The following is a 24,535-nucleotide window of genomic DNA, read 5'->3' as shown; positions in this document are numbered from 1 at the left end:
TGAAATCTCAGTCGCCCTTCCTACCCACCTCGCTTCCTGTCTGTCTTTCTCTCAGCGACCTTCTTCTCATTATTTTCCTCTATTGATCTGATTTAATGTCCTCTATAGTGGATATTGGAGGAAAAAGCATTTCAGACTAACTCAATCTCCCTTGTTTCTTCTTCTCCCCGACCGACTTTTCTTTCTTTCAGGCACCCTCTCTTTGGGCCATACATATCTGCCTCCCCCCTCGGCAGGTTGCCATGGTCGCCATACCCACCCTCTTTCTCCTATTGGTCCTAGCAGAGTGGAGAGGTCCGGCGAATGCCTCCCCCCACCTGCTGCTGCGCCCCAGCCCGCGGGAGCGCGACGCGGGAGCAATGATGAACTTTAACATCGCCGTGATCCACGCCGGCGCAACAGTGCAGGCGGAGGCAGCGGTGGCCGGACCCGGGGGACGGGTGCTCTATCCCGGTTTCGGCAGAGTGTACGGTTCCCTGGGGGAGAGCGTGGTCACCCAGTGGGGCTCTGCAAACGTCATCTGGCTACAGGTTGGAGAATGCGACTCTACTCTCTGCTCATTCAGCCTCACTTGAAGGGAGGGGATGACAATGACTGGCCATTGTGCAATACCATTCATTATACGAGCTGAATGGGAGCGCGGTGCTGCAGGCTTTTCAGAATGAGCAAGTTGTCTCTTTGACAAAATCCCGTATTGTTCACCTCATGCATATTATATACACCTTCCATATCTGTAACACAAAGTCAAGACACGCTGATTTCGCCTGGTAACTCTTTTTGTCCCCCTGTGTTCTCCTCTCTCACATCACTTCCTGCCCTCCATTCTGAAGGTGAACGACAGCAGCCCTAAGACGGTGCTGTCCCAGCTGTGTGAGCTGCTGGCTGCTCGGCCCCTGCAGGGTCTGGTTTACGAAGAGGAGAGGCCCCCGCGCACGGCCTGGGGTCCTCTGGCCCCCATGCTGGAGTTTGTGTCGGCGCAAACGGGACTGCCCATAGTGGCAGTAGGAGGGGGAGCGGGGCTGGGGAGAATGCCACAGGTAGGAGGGGGGAGGTTGTGATTGGGTGGGTGAGGAGGAGATGATCGTGTGTGTGTGTGTGTGTGTGTGTGTGTGTGTGTGTGTGTGTGCGCGCGTGGGGAGGGGGGGAGGGGCGGGCTAAAGGAAACAGTGCAGGGAAGTATAGAACCATCTAGGTGATAATCAGAAACTGGAGGGGAAAAAATTGTGAATCACCTATTTATTTATTTTTTTACTTGTCCGTTGGTAATAACCAGGCTATATAGTGGAACCTCGAAAGGAGAAAGCCCCAGAAGTAGCGCAGTTTGTAATTTGACAACAATTTGAGAGTAAAATATGCTTCTGACATCACCAAAAAACAATTCCGTAATAATTGCTGTCATGCATGTGTAAGGATTACCTCTGCGTGTTTTGCTTCTTTGGCTTTTTTTTTTTGCAACCTCAGCTGACAAATTTAGTTCAGAACATACCAAATGGTTGACTTAAGCATTTGTGCTTCCATTTAGCTTTTTCCATGTTTTTTGGTGGCATTTTCCTAAACAAAGAACCAGCCTCAACAAGTGGATTCAGAGATATGTTTGTAAATGCAGTACATTATAAATGTTTGAAGATAATTGCTGAAAACATGTAAAGGCCGAGAACTTTTTAGTACTAGGTTGTGGAGATGAAGTGCTCCATTTTTGTGGACTGGACAACTGCGTCTGAGCACAAGAACCGGCGTATCTTGATTTTCATAAAAGCGCAAGGCTCACAGCATGTTTGCCAATCTGGCAGACCGGTCTGCGTCTTCGCAACGAGGGTGTGTCCTTTGACATGCTGGCCGGCACATTGACAATTTGTTGGTCTAAACCTTTGGCTTCTGAGACAAAGTCTAACTTTAAGACTTTAAACTTTATCACCGGAGGCTTTCAGCGGATATATTTTTGTTGCCTCAACATGTAGTTATGTGTGAGATGCTAGACGAAATAAGATCAATTTTTCAAGGTAATTGCAGTGGTATTTGCTAGCTAACTGTTGAAAGCTGACTGAGAGGAGAGACAACGGCTTGATTTTTCATGATTTTGAAACCTCATTTTATATACCTGGCAGTTTTCTCAATAATTCAAAAACATTATCTGTGGTGTTGCAAATTTAAAAGACATTTATTTTCACTTTACAGGGACTTTAAGATAATTAATTAATATGTTACAAATATCCGCACGGTGCTATTATTACTTTGTTGGGCTTTGTTCCATTTGCATGTAATGAATCAAACAGTCAAACGTTTACAAATATTTATCTTTTTAAATCCTTGCTCTGTACCAAAATTCTATGGATTCTTCCTTGTTGGACTAATCAATTAAGTAGTTTTCCCGCCAAGTAACTAACCAACAAACACAAACCAAACCAATATATAACCTTATTTGTCATAACTTGGTCAGCTGTCTGTTGTAAAGTAAGGCACTGTGATTTGACAGTACAAACAACAGCAAAAGAAAGGGACAGCACATTACATAACCGCGCCGACTTGGAATGTCACAATGTTGTGTATGCCCTCAGTGAAGATGACAAAGGTTTGGGAAAGCGCTGGCTTTGGGGGCGCGAGGGAGAACCTGAAGGTCAAGCTTGCAGCAAGTCGCCTGTGTTTGATCTGTAAATGGCACCAAGTGAGCCTGTCACACCGTCTGTGATGTTCCGGGTGGGAGGAAGGCGTCGAGCATACGTGACTGTTCGCGCTGATGTGTCACTTGCTTCTAACCACTAAAAGAAAACTAGAGTGAGAAGAAGGCCGATCGAACACAATTTGAGCAGTTACAGTATTCCATATCCTTGATATCCATCTTAACGTCCATTTTACAGCATTCCAGAAAGCCGTTTCAGCATGTATTTGATGCCCTTGATATCCAGCTTAAGGTGTATGTACTAGTGCCTTTACCTTTACTGGTAATGTATTTTTTTTGCTCAAAAAACATTGCTATTAAGGAAATTGAAAGTATACTCAAATTGCTTCACTATCCTTAATATCCATCTTAAGGTGCATGTACTAGTGCACTATTTGTCTTCACTCGTAGGACAACGTTGGCATACTAGTTATGACAGACAAGTACTCAAAATATTGAACCCCAAAGCAGAGCCACACAAAAAGGGAACATGACAACATGAGCAAGGAATAAAATACAAATGAAAAACTACGTCAGCAAAAGGTTGACACGAGAAAACAATTGAATAAACTAAGGATGGTGGGTGTCCAGTCGAAACACGATGGGAGCTAAAACTAAAGGACTAAAATGAAAATAAATATAACGGTACTGCAGCAATAAGGGATAACAAAAAACTCAGCTCAACAGGAGAAAGTAAGATATATGATAACATCAAAAAGTGCAAAAAAGAAGCCCTAACTACACAAGAAAGGACAATGAGAAGTAGAGCTAACAAAGATATAGTTTTTAAACTGCACCGACGTAGACATGAGACTGAAGACACCCCACAAGACAACGGATCCAGACTACACAAGAATAAACACTGAGTACGAAATATCAAAGACGGGAGTAAGTCACATACAGTATGCGCAAGTCACAAGCTAGTCTCAAATCCTAAGTGTGATCCCATACAGCAGACCTGTAACCACCTGGCATCTTCTAGCGCTGACTCTTTCGTCATGCCCGCAAACGTTGCCGTACCTTTTTTAAAAATGTTTGAATTTTTTTTTTTTAATCTCCACAACGCTAGTAATGCCGCTTCACTTCTTTTGTATTCTGCGGTTGGCATTATATTTTAGGCGCTACTTTCTGCTCTAGCGTGCATGAGAGACAGAGAATAAAAGAGAGACTTTTGCGTGGCTATGAATTGTGACGAAAGGTTTCGACATCATTTTTATTTTTAATCGTCCCAAACGAGTTGTTTGACCAGCTTTGACCAGCTAGCTAAACTGTTAAATTAGCTTACCTGTCTTTGTGAGTTTTGTAGTGACAGATGAAGTTCGACGTTGTTCTTATTGTGTCTTTAAAGTGAGAGTTGGAAGCTATGATGGTTCCCATCCTCTTTTTACAGACTTCATCGACAACACAATCCTCAAACCCAAATTGTATCATCTTTGGAGCTCCTCACATCATTGTCCATGCAGGTGCTTACGTCACACTGGCAAGTGCGCAACAATGCAGACCGTGTTGCCTGGTTGGCGGGAATGACCCCCCCAAAACAAGGCAAACTCTCAATTAAAATGCAGATTTCCAACTCTAAACGAGATGACTTGTCAAGTCATGTAGTTCAAGTCAAATTCAAGTCAAGTCTCTTGGCTACCAAGTCAAAGTCAAATCAAATACAGAAATCAAATCAAAATACAAATCAAATACTGAAAGACAGTATTTGGCAAGCAAGTCGCAAGTCATAAAACTGGCAACTCGAGACAACTCAAGTCAAGTCAATTGACTCGAGTACCCCCATCTCTGCTAAATATAGGAAAACGAAATTATTTACATGGGAAACAGAGAAAAGAGGCGAAAATGTGGGGGAGAAAAAGCATACGACTGAATTTGGACCAATGAAAAAGTGTAATCTGTCATGAACGGAACAAAGGACAGGACCCAAAATGCACGACTCCACTTCAAATGGACAGTTTCAAAAAGAGAGGTTTAATAAACGGGCAGAGGTCGGTACACAGACAGGCAATCCGCAAAAAAAGGCAAGGTCAATTATCAGAACAGGGTCTATGCTTACTATGAGTCGGTGACGTGGAAACAAGGAATGCTGGAACGTGACAGCATGGTACAATGAACTGGCGACCAGAAAGAATGAGACACGAGGTTAAATGCATGGGGTAATTAGGGTAAACGAGGCACAGGTGGGGAAGATGCTCTCAGGAGCAGGTGTGTATGAGACAGGGGGAAGACAACAACCAGAACACACACCCATGACATAAACAATATTCCGGCAGCTTGCTTCCATCTCTCCAGCGCAGGAGACTGGAAAAAAAACAGAAACAGTTCAGCCCACAGAAAAACAGGTTCATGACACTTGTAGGACAACTACTGTACATGTGAAACAAAACTGTGCACTAGTTGACAAGTATTTGCTACTAGTACTACTAGTTAACATATATGTACACTATATGCTGTCTGCCAAAGCAATTTTTTAAATGGGTTTTAAAGGTGCTATGCAAATGAAGTTATCTAGTGCTTCTCTATAAGTACTAGTAGCGCACAGATGCCAACTAGTGCAGTTTTGCCACACAAGTAATATGTAGTTGTCCTACTTGTATGCCAAATTTGTCCTACTAATGTGCAGAAATGTCATACATTAGCGGAAAGCAGTAGTAAGACAGTTGTTCCACTAGTGCGCTCTAGTCATTCTACTAGTGAGCTGAATTGTACTAGTGAGGACAAAGCGTACAGGTACATGTACCGTAAGCTGGATCTGAAGGATATAAAATAATTTCTCAAAGGCTTTCTGTTAAAGCCTGCATTCGCATTTTGCAAGTGAATTCAATTCCAGCACTTTTGATGAACTTCCTTGAAAGACACGTCGTCGCCTTGTGTCATCCTGCTCCCCCTCCTTCCTGTTGTGAACATACTTTTTTAGCAACACTCCCATCTGGACTTTACAGGAATCCATGCGACAATCCAAGATGTTTTAGCCCTGCAGCTGCACAAGCTCCATTAAAACTTCAAGCCCTGCGATGCCTCAGTGTTGTGCATAAATAAATCCCTTTAGTCAAGAGAGTTAAAACTCTTTAAAGAGGTATTCTCGTGCGTAATGGCGGTGTTTTAGCCACAGTTTTATACCACGGTGTGACTTTTTGGTTTCTTTTGCGATTTTTTTTTTTTTTTTAACCTAGTCTGCTGATGTCTTCCCCCAAATCAGGAATCAGGTTCCATCTTTCTCCAGTTCAGCTCCTCTACGGTCCTCCAACTGGAGGTCATATTTGAGGTGCTGGAGGAGTACGACTGGACCTCCTTCTCTGTGGTGTCCACGCGTCACCATGGCTACCAGGATTTCCTGTCGGTGGTGGAGGGCCTGACGGACGGCTCATTCATCGGCTGGGAAAAGAAGAGCGTGGTCATCCTGAACGTAACTGACGATCCCGGGGGTGCGCGCACGCGCAGGCTGCTGAAGGAGAACGAGGCGCAGGTGAGACAGGGGGGAGCGAGGGGGAAAATGGGGGAGGAAGTGCAGCGAGTATCACTGAAAGTGGGGTGGGGCCTCGGTGACAGGCGGCCTCCCGGCTTTTTCCTTCCTTCTTGGTCTCTCCCTCGGTCCCTCCGCATCACTCGCTCTCTCTCCCCCCTCTCTCCTCTATCCCTCCGTTCTGCTCTCCCCTCGACATCCAACATCACTGTTCAATAGCGCAACAAAAAATAATAAGTCATTCTTGCATCAAGAATTATTATATTATGAACATGGTGCTAAAGATTTAACACAGGTTTTTCCCTCGTCCCCCGTTAGAAGCTAAATAATTGGGGACAAAGAAATTCAAACAATCATGGAGTTGGAATGGATTTTTTTTAAACTAATACAAAATTCAGTTTGACAAGACAATAATTGTAATCCTTGCCTAAAACGTACAACATTGTGATTTAAGATTAACATGCCTTTATGTAAACCCGCAGAGAGATTTTATCAGCATATTCTGCGATCTGTATCTATTTTATTTTTATGCAAAAAGTTGTAGGTGTACAGTTTGACATGAGACACGCTTTGATAATACTGTGATCTTCAATGTTTCTCTTTCTACTAATTTATGATACATGTAAGACCTAATTTACTAAGATCCCAAATAGCGGGTGCCTAATTGCCAAGTGTTTACTCGAAGAGAGTTTGTGCACTGTTGATAGACATGTTGCATGTGATCTACTGATATTGCGATCTTTTACTAAGATCCCAAATGGCAGGCACTAAATTGCTTACTCTAATACACTTAGTCTAACAGATTGTGAGTGCTGTTAGCGCCAGGTTTAAAAGATGGTTTTGCGTTTTAGGTAGCTTTGATGGTTTTCACCATGGAACATCTGGGAGAGTACCATGAGTGCAAAATGAAGCTTGACGTGATGGAGTTGGAAGTGTTAGTGGAAGAGAGACACACAGATTTCGAAGTAGGGCAACGAAAGCTATAGCTAAAACAGAAAGTGCATAAAAGCCATGTCTTCTTAGATTTAATTAATCCCGAGTGCGTGGGAATGGGATGTACAGCATCTGCCCAGCCTGCATATGATTGCGTTTAAAACTTGAGACAGCACATGCGGAAAACTGGTCTGTCTGTCTGTCTAGCTATCTATTGATCTATATAGATATTGCAGCTAGCTATCACCTATCGAATGCTGTTTAAAAAAATTGGAGTATAATACTGCAGTATCCACAGCTCAGCACACATTATTATTTTTGTCATTTGTAGTCACGTCTTCTCAAATGCTACAATGATCTGATGGTTTACATGACGATGATGGAATTGGCTAGACACATTTTATAAACTAGGCTGACCAAGTACTAGAAAAAGTAAAAATGTACTTGGTACATGCTTTAATAAAGAAAATAAATACATAAATAATATTTAATGGTTTCAGCCTGAAAACGAAGATTGCTATTCTTGAGAGACTGTTAAAGGATTTTGTACAAAAAGTGATGCATCATAATTATTAAATTACAGACATACGGTATTTTGAGTTTGTCTTTTGCAATGGCTGTATGGATGTACAAATTTGCATTTTCATGATGCATGTTTATGGAGTGTGCTGCTGCAGGACATTTTTTAAATGGTGCACACCAACAGTGAGATGCATATAAGTGGAAAATAGCCCAGTTGTAAATGTAATACAATGTTTAATGCTTCATTTGATTTGCTAATCAATTCTCCAGAGATCATGTCGAGTTTAAATAGATGCGACATCATCTTGCGTGTGCTAATTCAATGTTTTAAAATATGTATACGGTCTGGGTGAGGGACTCTTTGTTGAACAGAAAATAAGTGCGGTCATTGCTGAGAAGTAATTTTTCGCGAAAACCATCTGGCTGAGCACTAACCTTGACCGGAAAGACTCATGGTTTTGACTTGTACCTCATTCTCTTCTTGTATGCCTGCTCCCAACTGCCTCGTTGCTCTCAAACCTCTCACTTTCTAACTTATGGTCCACCTTTTATACACCTGCCTCCATCTTCCCTCCATTCATTCTCCTTAAACTCCCGCTTTAACCCCGTACTGCTCCTTAAAATTACACACATCTTTTGTCTCCTTATTCTTTACTCCCTTATGCGGTTCTTTGCCCGGAGACAAGTTCACATTCCTCCCCTGCTGCCCTGTATACCTCCATGTCAACACGTATCTGTGTGTCCTTTCTTTATTACTGGTGCCTGGTCCGCCGTCCCTCTTGCAGCATGCCTTCGGTCAGGGTCTCAATGTCACTGCTAATGTCCCGGCATGGCCGCAGCAGCAGAGTGTGTTTGTATGCGTGATTGTGAAGGGCATGTGTTTTGTATTTCCAAGGCCGCACTCTGCTAGTGCCACCATTAATATAACACACACTGCCTGCGGCTTGTTACCTCCATGGAGCTCCAGCTTTTCTTTGAGATGTTCTCCAGTGAAAGGGCTAATAAACGCTTGTGATCGTTTAGTGATGCTGTGTGAGTTTGCATTACATGCTTCCCCCTCTCTCCCCGCTCTTCCACTCCTTGATACGTGCATTTTATGATAATGTCCTCTACATTGTAAATGGCCTCATCTCTGGATCAATTTTTACTTGAATTTCTTAAAATATATCTTTTGTTCCATTCCTTCTGCAGCTTCTGCCTCGTCAGTATTTCTCTCGCTCGCCGTTGTGTGCTTCTCTCTTTCTCCACTTTCCGTGTGTGCTTATAACACAGATTATCTCCTTCCACGCTTAATGTAGTCTGCCGTTCTGTATTTCGGTGAATATCCTCCTCCTCCCCTGTCGGTCTCATCACTTGCTTAATTCATTACTTTATTAGCATGCAGGCATGATTGTTTTGCCAAGCCATTGCAGTTAAAAATTCAATGAAGGTGGAATTCTCAAAATGCGCTTTTAGTCTATCTCCTCCTTCTAACCCTTTACAGATCCCCTTTGGTCAATCCACCACCCCCACCCCCTGTCCATCTAGAGCTCCAGTGATATTGCTGATGCTTTTTTTCCACTGATGCCTTCCTTCTGTCTTCTTATTCATAGCATTCCCAACATGATCTCTTACGCAAATATCCTTTATCTCACTAGGCCGCAATTTGACTCAAGTATGTCATCTTTTGCTTATCCTTTCCCACAATCCTTCTCCTCATTTCCATTCTCCAAGGAATGACTTGTTTTCCCATCTCCGATTAGTTCCTTCCATTCAGTCTCGCTTGAGCCTTATCACATCACTTTACCGCTGTCTCTCCTCCTTTTCTCACCCGGCACCTTTGTTATCTCTCAATATGGCCTTGCCTATCCCAGCTCCTCCTCGCCTCCTGTTCAGGTGCACCTCTGCTCCAGCTCTATCTTTCTCCCTTACCTCTCCAACCCTGTCTCTCTCCATGTCTCCCCTGTCCCCTCCTTATCTCACTAGCTTGTATGTGTGTGTGTGTGGTGTGTGTGTGTGTGTGTGCGTGTGTGTGTCTGTGTCTCCCCCCCTCCCTGATCCCTCCCCACTTTCCTGCTGTCCTGCAGGTCCGCTTGCTGTACTGCTCCCAAGAGGAGGCCGAGCTGGTCTTCCGAGCAGCCTGGGCCGCCGGTCAGGCCGGAGCCTCACACATGTGGTTCGCCGTTGGGCCAGCGCTCTCAGGTTTAGGCATGGAGAGCCTGCCGAGGGCTCTGTTTGCCGTGCGGCCCCAGGGATGGAGGGATGAACCCCGCCGGAGGATTGCGCGGGGAGTGTCGGTGCTGACGCACGGGGCCGTGGCCATGCGCAAGGATTACGGGACAACGGGCGGGCCGAACTTTGTCACCAACTGCATGACGGATGCCAATCAGACCCAGAGAATGCGGGGCAGGATGAGGTGAGGGAAGCAGGCCAGGAGAAGGTTGGGTTGGAAGTAAGAGACAACAGGCAGGGTGCAGACAGAAAAATTGAAAAAGGACGGCAAAGGAATTGAGAGAGAATAAAGTGAATGCAGGGAAATTAGTTGGTGGGGTTCCAGGAGAAGCTGGAGGGAATATGGGTGGAGTCGCTGGACTAGAGAGTCAGTGCGGGCACTGAGAGGATATCTGAATTTTGGAGCTGGCTACCATCCATGCAAAATAGATGTTGTTTCTGTGTATGGTTGCAGGTTGGCAAAATTACCCCAGCATCTGTAGCAAGCAGACCATGTCTCATGTATATTAATGACCCCCTTTAATATATTCTTCATAGCCTGTGCAAACAGACAGCAGTGCACTCTAACAGGTAGCCCAAGTGCTCGTGCTTATCAACTCTGTTCACTTTTAATGCCAATCATTCTAGCTCCTTATATATACTGCAAACACCACATTGTGTTGCTAGATTAGGTAGGAAAAGGAGGCAAAGATGAAATTCATTATTTGATATGCTGTGACATTTGTAAATGAATCACAGTGAAAGTGTGGCAATTAAAGGGAAATGATTAATGGATTGCTCTCATTTACTTATGAACCACGTCCAGTTAACAGATGATACGCTGGTTGCCATTTTTATTCGCACTGCTATCTGCTGTTCACTGTCTGCAACTACATGCTGCCACTCCACTGTGCAGCTCCCAAGCAGACGAGTTGACATGAACAGACAATGAAAACGTCTGTCCAGTGGGATTATCAGACAAAAGAATTTATTCGTCGCTTCACAGTCCAAATCCTCACAACACAGTGCATCTGATTATTTGAGCGTAGATCTAATCACCAAATGAAGTCTGACAGCCATCAGAAAGGATATGTTTGCTTTTAAAATGTTACCGTCTCTTTCTGTCTCCTCCATGTATCTCCACTCAGGTACTTCAGCAACATCACGCTCGGTGGCCGAGATTACTCCTTTGACGCTGACGGCTACCTAGGCAATCCATTCCTAGATGTCATATCCTGGACACCTGGGAGAGGATGGGAAGATGTAAGGACATGTCATCGGTTTTTTTTCCTACGCGTGCGTGCGTGTGTGTGTGTGTCTCTGTGTGTGTGTGTCTGTGTGTGTAAAATCACTTCAGTTGTTTTAGCTCAAGGGGGGCTCTTCCTGGTCACTGGGCACCAGTTTTAGTGATTGCCAAAAACATAATACAGAAATGGTGAAAAACAGTTTAACGTTTTATCACCACAATTAAATACTGTCTTCACACATTTTCAGCAATTATCATCACAGATGTACAGCCTAACGTATTTAGAAACAAATCTCTAAATTCACTTGACAGGGTCTGTACTGTTTCTCGAGTCAGGAAGAAAGAATGAGAAGAGCTTTAGTTGTAATGAATTTCTGCATTCGTGTGCTGTTGTAACTACGAGGGGATAAAAGCAGTCAAAGGAGAATTTGTGCTGATGTTCTTGTGTGTTTATTTCCTTACATGCTGGAAGAACAAATCTGTGCATGCAGCACTGGCACGTAGAAACATAAACCTGACAGTGAGGATCGGAAAGGTCACAGGGGTTTATGTTCACATAAAGTTCAATATTCCTCCAAGTGCCCGAGGTGGGAGAGAGATACTGGCTGCATCTTTCGACTGCGGTCTCGCTGTATCTGCACTTGGGCTGTCAGAAAACTTCACGTTTTGATCATTTTGGACAGCGAAACCTAGAAAGGTTTGTTCCAATATGTGTAGGGACACTGGTTGACCTCCAATGTTTGCAAATTTAATTTAGAAATTGATTTAGTTCATTCCAAGGCCAAACTGATGCCATAAAACATTGATTAACTGTGAGGGCAATTTTAAAGGTTTTAATCTTCTTAACAGCCGTACAAGTATGACAAAATACTATTTTACCTGTTAATCTTTTATCTTCAATAATAAATGAGCAGGGTGCAATAATAAAAGTCACCTTTTTTAACTGTCACAAGTTAAAAAAAAACAAGTTAAGTTGTACTGTGTAATATAACAACAATAACACAGTACCTGCAGTATGATAACACTATTACGACAACAAGGCGCGCTAAAGCGACCATGCCAGCCCAAAGCCCCAGTCCACACAGTGGCTGTCACGTCCTTGACATTTAAAAAAAACAAAACAAATTCTGTCCTCCTCGCACTTCCACTTTTACCTGCATGATGTACGTACGCTCACAGCCAACAACAAGGAACTCTTAAGCGGCCACGCTAGTGGACTATCCAAAGGAAAGATGCATTTTCCGGGTGTAGACATAGTTAGCTTACTAATGAATGTGCTCAAGTTCTTATATAGTGTGGGGCGACTCCTGGGCCTGTGTCCGTCACTGGTCACCGCTTTAGCCACACCCAAAAAAGATTCAAAAAGCTGAAATGGTGAAAAACAGTTCAATGCAATATCTCCACAATTGAGTACTACATAGTTCTCAGTCTTCGCATGTTTTCAGCAATTTTCTTCAAACATTTATAATGTATGTAGAAACTAATTTCTGAATTTACACGGTCTTTAATGGTGGTTGAACCAAGCTCTGTAGTGAAGTACATTGAGGTAGCATTCAACTTCATGCATGATGATGCTCTGACGTTTTTGTGTGTCTATTTTACGACCTTTGAGGCGTTGCGATTTTAAAGTTTCGCACATTTTACATCCTCTGAGAGAATTAAAAGAAATACATTACTGGTGCAAGAGTCGAAAACATGAGTAGCGTTAGCTTCAGCAAAATAATTAAATGGCTGTCCTCAGGTGCTGACAAATAATTTACCTTCCAAATGTTGTCATGTTCATCCTGTTGGTAGTGTAAGAATGATTACAGTCATCAAGTAAGCGTTGCAATGTGGCATACGAGTATATGCAAGAGTTGTATTCTGGTACAAAAGACACCTTTTCTTTAATCGATAAGAAACAAATTACAGCCTTGTAGTCATAAATATATACTCACACATTTATTTCAAGGTTCATTTTGAAAGAAATGAAAGAAAGCTGCTTTGATCAATAGACACTGATTGTTCTCATTTGTTGCCTGCACTCTCAGTTCTTACATGTCAAATTTAGAGAAAATTGTAGTGGCTGCTGAGCATCTATGCATATAGATTGTGTACGTTTCGCCTGGCATATTGTGGATGTTCTACATAGCTGAGGTTTCTTTTACAAAATCTTGTCATTGTTTCTTTTCCAGTATGAAGGCCAACAAATATTTTTACACTGGTCGTGACAAAAAAAAAGAGTAATTCACATTTTGTCAATACCCTCACGCCGCCATTTACATGATTACAAACATCATTCTAACAAGAGGAACCGTAGACTCTACCGTACAGTATATAGTCGTACGAGCACAAATAAACACATTTGGAGGTTCTCAGCGCCCCGCTCGTCTGAACAGCCCACCAGAGTCACTGCATGCAGTCACCTGCTGACTCTTGCCATATCTCTGAAATCCCTTTCAATTAGATGCTCCTTCGTATGTCCTCCGACTCAAACCAAGGGTACCGTATCCGCCCACACAAATACACACACACACACACACACACACACACACACACACACGAATAGAGCGTTGACATAGACACCCATATGCGTGCACACAAATGAGAGCACAATCTGTATGCGCACTCCCCTCATTTCTAGAATCCTCCTGCACACAAATATACAAAAAGAGGATAAGACCCCGTATCTGCCTACTATGCACATCCACGCTGTTGGCGCTCCCTGAATATTTAATGTTCGCTTTACAATGACTGCACCATTACCTAAAGCCCAGGAGCACCCGGGCTCGGCTGCTGAAATGCTGCACTGAAGGTTGTCAGGCCTCGGCCAGGCTGTGTGAAGCTATGGGAAAAGTGCACAGATGCTCCATGATTTTAACACAACATTAATGAACATTCACGGTCGCCTGTTAAAAAAAAAAACACAGCCCAAGATCTACTAATTCTCATACACAAAACAGAAAACCTTCAGCATTATAGAATTCCTGAAAAAAGGTTTGACATTCCTGAAAAAATGTTTGACAACAGGGAAAATTAAGAATCAATTAATTGGTAGTTGTTTTTCAAGGCAGCACTTGTTGCATGGTAGCCTACTTATAGCCTAGGTTATGTAATGATATCAGTAGTATCAAGTTTTTTTACACACCATCCATCCATCCATTTTCTTCCCCTTATATACAAATATATATATTTATTTCAAGAATAATCGTGGATATATCGTATAATGTCTTAAGAGCTCAGTTCAGGCCCTTCTGTGAGGGGTTTACTTACTCTACCCAGTTTTGTATGATTTTTCGCCGATTTTACTTTGGCTTTCTCACAAATTCTAAAAACATGCCATCCATCAATCCATTTTCCTCCCCTTATCCGAAGTCGGGTCGCGGGGCCAGCAGCCTCAGCAGGGAAGCCCAGACTTCCCTCTCCATAGCCACTTCCTCCAGCTCTTCTGAGGGGATCCCAGGCCAGCTGAGAGACATAGTCTCTCCAGCGTGTCCTGGGTCGTCCTCGGGGTCTTCTCCCGGTGGGACGCCGGATGGTGGACCAGAATTTCCTCGAAGCCATTCGAAAATCGTTCTTCATGGCCTCACCAAACTCCTCCCACGTCCGAGTTTTTGTCTCAGCAACCACCAAAGCTGCATTCCGCTTGGCCAGCCGGTACCCATCAGCTGCCTCAGGTGTCGCACAGGCCAAAAAGGCCCGATAGGACTCCTTCAGCTTGACGGCATCCTTCACCGCTGGTGTCCACCAACGAGTTCGAGGATTTCCGCCACGACAGGCACAGACTACCTTACGGCCACAGCTCCGGTCAGCAGGGTCAGCAATGGAGGCTCAGAACATGGTCCACTCGGAGTCAATGCCCCCCGCCTCCCCCGAGACGTGGGTGAAGATCTGCCGGAGGTGGGAGTTGAAACGCCTTCTGACAGGGGATTCTGCCAGACGTTCCCAGGAGACCCTCAGAATACGTTTGGCCCTGCCAGGTCGGACTGGCATCTTCCCCTACCATCAGAGCCAACTCACCACCAGGTGGTGATCAGTTGAGAGCGCCGCACCTCTCTTCACCCGAGTGTCTAAGACATGCGGCATCCGATGACACGACCACAAAGTCGATCATCGAACTGCAACCTCGGGTGTCCTGGTGCCAAGTGCACGTGTGAACACCCTTATGTTTGAACATGGTGTTCGTTATGGACAATCCGTGATGAGCAGAGAAGTCCAATAACAGAACACCGCTCAGGTTCTGATCGGGGGGGCCGTTCCTCCCAATCACGCTCTTCCAGGTCTCACTGTCATTGCCCACGTGAGCATTGAATCCCCCAGCAAAACGATGGAGTCACCAGCGGGAGCGCTCTCCAGCACCCCCTCCAACGACTCCAAAAAGGGTGGGTACTCTGAACTGCTGTTTGGTGCATAGGCACAAACAACATTCGGGACCCGTCCCCCCACCCGAAGGCGGAGGGAGGCTACCCTCTCGTCCAACGGAGTGAACCCCAATGTACAGGCGCCGAGCCGGGGGGCAATAAGTATACCCACACCTGCTCAGCACCTCTCACCGTAGGCAACTCCAGAGTGGAAGAGCGTCCAACCCCTCTCGAGAGGACTGGTACCAGAGCCCAAGCTGTGTATGGAGGTGAGCCCGACTATATCTAGTCGGAACTTCTCGACCTCGCACACCAGCTCGGGCTCCTTCCCTCCCAGAGAGGTGACGTTCCACGTCCCTAGAGCTAGCTTCTGTAGCCGGGGATCGGATCGCCAAGGTCCCTGCCTTCGGTCACCGCCCAGCTCACAATGCACCCGACCCTTGTGGCCCCTTCCGCAGGTGATGGGCCCATGGGAAGGGGGACCCACGTTACCCTTTCGGGCTGTGCTCAGTCGGGCCCCATGGGTGCAGGCCCGGCCGGCCACCAGGCGCTCGCCTTCGAGCCCCAAATCCTGGCCTGGCTCAGGAGGGGGGCCCTGGTGACCCGTGTCAAGGGAAAACGCAATCCAATACTTCTGTTCGTCATAGGGGTGCATGCTATGTTAATTGAGGACGCTAAGGTCTCTTAATTGAAACGTTCCTAGCTCCTCACTCCGCGAAACATAAAAAGCGCCCCGGAAGTTGTTCTCACGCCGCCATACTAAGGAGTGGCTCAATGAAAATAATGGATTCTGATGTAAGGGGACCTTTTAGTGACCTTTTTTACAGTATACTTATTTCGTGTCATGCCTTCGCATGTAGGAAAGGAGAGCCACAATCGCACAGCACCTTTGTTGGTTGCAGCCAAATTTTTGCATCAATCACATCAAGATGCGTTCAACCAAGAATCGACTCAACACAATTCCAGGAATTCTCAATGATTAATTAATAGACTAATTATACCTATCCATTGTATTCATGGATGTTCTTTTTCTGTCCGTGTTTCCTTTATAAGAGTTGAGAATGCAAATATTTTTGTGCTGGCTGTGCTTTGATTCAATGCCTGTTACACGGCTGTGGTCGAAGTGGCAAGCTGTCAGTGTAGCAGCCGCCTCTTCCTCTTGCCGTCAGTGTTTGACTTACAGACAATCTGCGCAAAGCTGCCAGGCTTTTCTCAACCGGCTTAGGCAGCCACTGTAAACTCCGTCCTCACTATATTCATGTATTGTTATGTATGTGCCTACTGTACGTAAGTACAGCCCTTTTTTTTGCATTGTCGCTTTAGTCACGGTTGTCACAACGCTTAAGGTAACTTTTATTATCAGGTGAACATGCAGAACATACGGTACTTTCCATAGCTTTAACATTCCACACACAGGAGCATATGACAACACAAAGCCAAACAAGAATGCAAATTTCAGATGCATACATCTTCAAACCAATAGAGCAAATAAAACAATGCAGTCTCAAAGCGTCAATGAATCTTAAACCGAGGTCTGTGGTGAATATGCATTTAGAGCAGACCAGCACCCGCAGGCATAAAAATATATCCGTCAAACCGAGGCAAATTGACAAGGATGGAGATTTTTTCCTGCCGCTCAGCCACCTCAACCACACTAATTTTCTTAGCACACCAACGCACAGTGGTTCAGCGGAATTCAACGCATTTACACTGGCTGTCAGAGAGCAGATTCTTGAGCTGATTACAGCTGGCAATCAGCCCTATCCAACACTCAAATACAGTCTGAGTTAAAGTGAAAGTTATTCAAGAACAATTTAGCATTGCACCCACATCACACAATAGGCTGTTTAAAAAAAGATTTAAACTCTTTTCTAGTGGAGCTGAATGCTTTACATTACACACACTGATTCTCACTGGAAGCATGAACCCAAATTAGAGCCAGAGTTTTACTGGACTTGCTTCACTCAAGTCAATAGTGTGTGGTGCTAAGAGGTGGACTAATTGAAGTAAAATCACTTTTTTGCGAGCTCTCCACATTTATGGTATTTATGTATTTTACACTGTTCAGTGTAGTGAGTAGGACAAAGTATTCAGCCTCACTTCTTGGTGTTTAATGCAGTTCCATTGCTACCAATGACTCAAATCATACAATCGGGCTTTACAAACAGTAAAAGAGTGGATCTCAAGAGCTAAATGTAATTTGGTGTTGGAATACTGTGGAGCAGTGATTCTCAAAGTGTTGTATGAGCACCACTAGTAGTATGCAGGCTCCCTATAGCGGTATGCAAAAGCATTACTCTATAAGTACAGGTCACTTGTATTTAACTTTTATGTTCAATACACTTGCATGTAATCTTTAAGAACTGTTTGTTTTTCAACATTTATTTAGGTACAATTTCTATTTAACTTTCATGTGTGATACGTTTTTAATGAGGCGGCACGATGGACGACTGGTTAGAGCGTCTGCCTCACAGTTCTGAGATCCGGAGCTCGATGCCCCGCCTGTCTGGAGTTTGCACGTTCTCCCCGTGCCTGCGTGGGTTTTCTCCGGGCCACATCCCCAAAAAAACATGCATTAATTGGAGACTCTAAATTGCCCGTAGGTGTGACTGTGAGTGTGAATGGTTGTTTGTTTGTATGTGCCCTGTGATTGGCTGGCGACCAGTTCGGGGTGTACCCTGCCTCCTGCCCGATGATAGCTGGGATTGGCTCAGGCACGCCTGCGTCCCTAGTGAGGAGAAGCGGCTCAGAAAATGGATGGATGGATGGACGTTTTTAATGAATCATTATCTAAAGTAAGAATCTTTTTAAAATCAATTATCCTATTGATATTTATTTATCTAACTACTAACATGCATTTTATTCGCATTTCTGAGGGATGGACATCAATTAAACTGCATATGTTGGTACTGAGTGCATATGTTGGTACTGAGTGTATGGTATAAACTGTGCAGATTTTGAGACAACATAATCTGCATTTGTTAAAGGTTAGCATACGCGATTAGCTTTAGCGCGCTAGCAATTACCATTTATTTTAGGTTAAAAAAAACACTAACTACCATTCAGTTCACTCATACATCATGTTATATGTACATTACACATCTAAGTTTCTTAAAAATCACTTACAGGCGCTCCTCTGTCATTTTTGGCCAAGTTTATCAGTGGCCCATCCGTCTGCAGTAAATGTCCGTGTGAAACATTGGTTCCGTAGGTGCAAAAAACTGTTCCCATTTTTTTCTCTTTTTTTTTATTTTTTAACTTTAGATCCCGGCGGAGCTTTGAGGCAGAAATTTTGCGTCGACCTATTTTTGAAGTCAACTTAGCCGATTTATTAGATTTCCCCCCCAGCCCTAATCGAAAGTCCTCATAAAGTCAAAATAGATATGTCTTCTAAATTTCAGACACCACAGTGTTGGTAACAACCCTGCCAAATTTGAAAGGTTTAAAATTTTTACTCTGTATATAAAATGAGGCTTCAAAATCGTGAAAAATCAAGTCTGCTTTCAAATGCTGTGGGTGCATTTGCAGAATGTCCTTAAACCATGCCCCGTTCAGTTGTCAACTATCAGTAAATTACCACTTGTACGACCTGGAAATATGAATTCTACTTGGTCTAGCATATTTGCTTTCTTATGCCTACACGTAAGTACATGTTTGAGCCACTAAGATATATCTGCTGAAAGCATTCAGTTGCTGGAATAGATCATATGGGGTCATTGCAGGGCTTTTCCATGCCACAACAATGAGGCGATTGCCGAAAAGCCGCCACACCAGCGCAACGTCCCTGTCCAGACGTTACATTGACCTTGTTTTGTCCCCTCACTTTTCTGCCTTCTTTGCGTGACGTGCGCGCACTCACAGCCGACAGCTAGGCGCTCTAAAGCGGCCACGCCAGCAGAATATCGGAAGGGACGATAACAATTTTTTTGGGGGGTAGGCATAGCTGGCTAGCTAACTGCACATCTCAATTGTGCCGGATAACCGCTGATGTGTAGAAAGGCGCTCAAGTTCTTAAATAGTCGGAGAGGGGCGACTCCTGCTGTTATACATCAGGAATGCTGAAAAACACGTTATATCTCCACAATTGAGCACTACACATGCAGTTCTCTGTCTTTGCCCATTTTCAACAGAATTTAAACATCCATCCATCCATTTTCTGAGCCGCTCATCCTCACAAGGGTCGCGGAAGTGCTGGAGCCTATCCCAGCTATTATTGGGCAAACGGCGGGGTACACCCTGAACTGGTTGCCAGCCAATCGCAGAGAATTTAAACATGTATTATGTATTTAGAAATAAATCTATCAAACTACTTTATAGGTTCCTCAAGTACAGTTTTTTTTTTCTTCCCTGTATTTACGCAGAGTTAATGCTTAAACTGCATAATGTTGCATTGGCTAATGCCAGGATCAGACCCTGCATCTGGAACTACAGGATTTTAGTCCCGTTATTGGCCCGATTTACTATCGTGGGCGACTTCCCAAATTGGGCTCAACATACAGTATTGTCAGGAATGTGGAGGAGTTCAAATATCTGACATGATATGATATTTGATATGACAAAAAGTTCTAATTTCGCATCAAAGTTTCTTCACCTTCCAAATGCCAAAAACATTTCTCGTGTAGAAAAAGTGCAATTGTGACCAAGAATAAAGCGACACGTGAGTCAGAGCACAACATGGCGGGTGCTCGCTAATGGCTGATATAGGCTTAACACATGTTGTCCCCTGTAGGTCGTTTGCTCAGCCTATGATTGAAGTGTTAGATTTTAATTGGAACTGATACATTTTTAATGAAGCATGGGCTTGGGGATACATGTTTTATCCAATTTTCACATTTGGACAGCTTGTAACTAAATATGTTGCTTATTTGAAGTTTGATTTGGCAGAAATATGACATAAAGAAAACTAAAATAAAGATTGTTTACTTCAGCCTACATCTTTGACCATGTCCACCATGGTTTGTCTGTAAGCCATTTCTTTTGCTGTTACGTGTATCTGCATTACATTTTACTCTGTCAATGTTATTATTATGCAGCTCAATGTATCAACGAATGACGAGTGCAACAAATCTGGATTATGAGTCTGTTGCCATCAATCAGTGTAGCCTTTGCATGTGCATGAATTTGCCAGATAATTGCTCCCATCCAGCACAACAATTATAATTTGGAGCAGTGTGTTTCCAAGTAAGGTGAATGGCCCCTAACAATATAATGGAAACTACCAGCACAGCCATGCCTGCAGTAAATAGTACCTTTATGGAGATAATAACGTTCATTTTTTATTGAGACTGTCACAGACTTGGTCATTAATCTCAGTGGTCATTTTGTGGCCATGTAGCTGCTCTGTACAAGTTCATTTTAGCAGCATAAGGAGGATGAAATGAACCAATCTCATACAATGATTGGTGGTCTGCCTTAGAATAGGACTGTTTGAGTCACAGTCTATTGGTTTTGCTGTCCCTCCTTTCACTGTAAAAAGACTCAGTAAAAACACCGTTCTCCTTTTAATGTAAAGAAAACATTTCTTAAAAGGAAATTAGAGATTTTAAGTTGAAGATGCAGTGGCTCAATAAGAGAGCCCAAATTGCTTAATTCTATAGCACATTGTAGCATGACTTTACTTAAGATTGTATATTACAGGGTGATAGTCAAAACTGTTATAGCTAATGTTTACATCAAAATAGCTTATTTAATTGGCATACAAGTGGCATTCTCATGATGTTTCAATTTTGCAAGTGAACGGTATAACTAAATCCATTGTCTGTTTCAAGAAATGCAAAATATGATGCAAACAGATGCAATTGTGCCTCTGTTTCATTCTGCTCATCTGTCTTCCTAGGTAGGCTGGTGGGAGAATGGCGTACTAAGGCTGCGATACCCAGCTTGGTCCCGCTATGGGCCTTTCCTTAAACCTCCAGACGATGCCCAGCACCTGCGTGTTGTCACCCTGGAGGAACGACCATTCGTCATTGTGGAGCTGGCAGACCCTGCATCTGGAACTTGCATCCGAGACTCAGTGCCCTGCAGACGGCCCCTCAATGCCAGGTTTGATGCCTTTTAGAGATAGAGCTCTGAGAATGATGTGATCTTTCTACAAACAAAGCAGTGAATTTAAAAATTCAATGTTGTAGACCAGGTGTGTCAAACTCATTTTTGTCACGGGCCTCATCGTAGTCACGGTTTCCCTCAGAGGGTTGTTGAATGTGAAACCATATAAATGTTTAGTCACCTCATAATATTAATACATACACACAACAAATTGATGGATACCTAGTTTTGAAATCAGAAGTCAAGGATAATAGTTTGTTCAACTATTCAGAAAATGTTTGCAAGATCTCAACAATACTATTTATTACATTGTTTAGAAAATGCTTGCAGTATCTCAACGATACTCTTTATTACATATGAGAATTTCAGCAAGAATCATGGAAATTGACACAGATGATTTGCATTCGCGGACCACATAAAATGACTTGGCGGGCCATATTTGGCCCCTGGGCCTTGAGTTTGACACACATGTTGTAGACCCTTGGAATGCAGATGGTTTGGTGGTCGAATACTAAAAACTGAGAAGACCCACTGCCCCTTTTTACTTTTGTTCAGACTGTCAAGATTTCAGAACCAACACGTCCACTGTCTGCACTTCCTGGAAAAACATTTTATCCAGTTTATGAAAAAAAAGGTGTCAGTTCAGAAAGAAGAATGTGCAGTATGTCTTTGAAGGTTGCAGAACAAATAAAGATGGAAGCTAACGCATACCGATTCCAGAACAAAGTTGAACAACCACAAGACAATGTACAACAATATTAAGAATCTACCTCTATATCTGGCTCTCTCTCTGTTTACTTTTACAGTCATTAAAACCGCAAGAGACCTACTGTATACAACTGTTGCAACCAGGAGGCCAGGTCTCCTGTCAGGTCTGTCACAAGCCGAGAGACGCGTTGAACCCGAATGAACAGTGTTTGGCGTTCTGCAACTAGTTTTAATGACTGACCGACTGTTGGCTACGAGTTTTGCGTTTTGCTTTTTACAGAATATATATATTTAATTGTGAATGTAACAGCCCAATTAAAAATGTACAAAACATTTCACAAAATATATTTCCGGATACTATACCAATTCAGTACAGACATATATATTGTGTTTTTCAATAAAACGTAATTATAATTATAATTTCATATCTAGCTGTGGATAGACAGCAAAGGGTGGAGAGACTCTGTCGTCAAAATGCATGGGTGTAGTCAGTGAATGGGCCGATTGATTATTGCCAACAGCCTATCAAAATATCCAAACTCCTTTCCTCTCTTCATGGCAATCTGCTTCTTCCTTGACAATGATGCCATGTTTTTTGTGGTTCAATTAAAAATAATACCGTACAGTATGTTGTTTGTAGAGCCTCATAACCCAATAAACAGGTTGCAGTTTTTCCATTGCAGCGTGTCATTAGCTGTTCAGTGCTCAGTCGCTGAGTGTGTGGAGAGAGTGTTGCCAATTGTAATTTTTTTCGCAATGGTTCACTTCAGGCCCGTTCAGCCAAGTTGCTCGGTGGGCGGCAGGCCTTAGGTGGATTTTGCGTGAAAAAAATTCCCTTCAGCCTTCCCAAATAATGGGTTTCACTTATGCATGTTTCACTTGTGCACCGAATCATTCAACCATTATTACCTTTTAAAAGTAAAAAACTAAATGCAAAATGTGAAACAATGTGTCTATTTACATGGCTTATTCATTTATTGTATATACTTGTGTACTGTATGACTTAGTCATTTGTTGTATATACTTGTGTACTGTATACTGACTAATGTACCTTCAAAATTATTTGTGTTGAAGCATTTAGATGACGTACTTCAGTTGTGCACAGACTGCAAATAACTTTGTCTGAGACACCGCAAAATAGTCCCGCACCGACAACGTGTTTTTTCACCGACAAGATTGGAAAAACTTTATTGGCTGTCAGATAGTTACAGTACTGCGCCACAAGACACGTGACAAGGCTAAAAATAAACTAGCTTTTGGATTCATATGCGACGCAGACGTGGAGTTAAATGTCTTGTGCGGAGCCGATCAATGACATCATTGATCAGATCGGCGAAATTATGACATGAAAGCTGATCAGCCGATCAGCGTGAAATGCTAATTATCGGTCGATACCGAGCAAACCGATCAGATCGGCGTAAAGTCTAATATATATATTGAACACTTTAATGATGGCAAAAGCTTGGCCCATAATTTCCTTTGAAGGAAATTCATTTGATTTTCTCACAAATCATAAGTCAAATAGCCTCCCGGAATGGATTGTTTTAGTATGCTGGGGATTCGCTGTAGCCTTAGCATGCCTACTTCTCAAATTATAAAGGGAGGTTCCTGAGCCATCAAGATGCCCTCCAACATCAGTCACCTGCCCAAACTGTGGTCTCTTCACATCTTGACCATAATCAATGTCAGGCTTCTCTCAAGGGGGATGAGAGGAATGACTCAGAGGTTTTGGGAATTGCACATGACCACAATGAAGCCTTATAGTTCATCATCTCCTAAAGGCATGACAGCACCTACCCCAAACCGATCAATCAAACTTGTCAGTTCGGGCTCACTTTAATTTGACATACCTTCTCTTTTTAATCCCTGTGATTTGTTCCCAGCGCAAACCATGAAGGAGTGGCTCCCATGAAGCAATGCTGCAAGGGCTTCTGCATCGACATACTCAAGAGATTGGCTAAGATAGTCGGTTTCACCTACGACCTTTATCTGGTGACCAACGGGAAGCATGGGAAGAAAATTGACGGCATTTGGAACGGCATGATTGGAGAGGCGAGTGTGCGCTGCTATTGTGTTGTTTGGTTATTTGTGCCTGCTGGCTTGTTTGCTTGTGCTGAATTTTCTGTCAATAAGCCGTATGGCAACATTCGTCAGCCCCCTGGGTGACCATTAAACACAAGAATACACTGACAGGGATAGAGCGAGAACGGGGGAAAGCAGAAAGTCACACTAATTAGATGGACAAGCATGATGGTAAACACACGCTCCTGCAAGCACATCCCAGTGTGTTTATCTAACGAAACACTCGCAGTCAACATTGTCAGAGACCTTCTGGCTAGTTTGATCTGTCCTTGATATTTTCTTCGCAATACCAGCTTAATTTAGTGGTGTATTTGTACAACCCCAATTCCAATGAAGTTGGGACGTTCTGT

General features: G+C 43.4%; 1 protein-coding gene across 1 annotated transcript in view; it reads left to right on the top strand.

Moving 5' to 3' along the window:
- Nucleotides 1–425: 425 nt before the first annotated feature.
- The window catches only part of LOC133401938 (glutamate receptor ionotropic, NMDA 2D), a gene marked incomplete at its 5' end in the record, with an annotated part of 59,527 nt that continues 35,417 nt past the window's right edge, over nt 426–24,535 (top strand). The window contains 7 exons of the mRNA XM_061675469.1: nt 426–530; nt 831–1,037; nt 5,856–6,122; nt 9,641–9,969; nt 10,913–11,027; nt 21,187–21,392; nt 23,987–24,155. Of these exons, the coding sequence (XP_061531453.1) occupies nt 426–530; nt 831–1,037; nt 5,856–6,122; nt 9,641–9,969; nt 10,913–11,027; nt 21,187–21,392; nt 23,987–24,155 (1,398 nt within the window). The remainder of the gene's footprint in view (nt 531–830; nt 1,038–5,855; nt 6,123–9,640; nt 9,970–10,912; nt 11,028–21,186; nt 21,393–23,986; nt 24,156–24,535) is intronic.

Source organism: Phycodurus eques, chromosome 4 (genome assembly GCF_024500275.1).
Source record: "Phycodurus eques isolate BA_2022a chromosome 4, UOR_Pequ_1.1, whole genome shotgun sequence".
NCBI lineage: Eukaryota > Metazoa > Chordata > Actinopteri > Syngnathiformes > Syngnathidae > Phycodurus > Phycodurus eques.
Note: the sequence above shows the minus strand (reverse complement) of the source record. Positions and strands in the feature narration are given on the sequence as shown.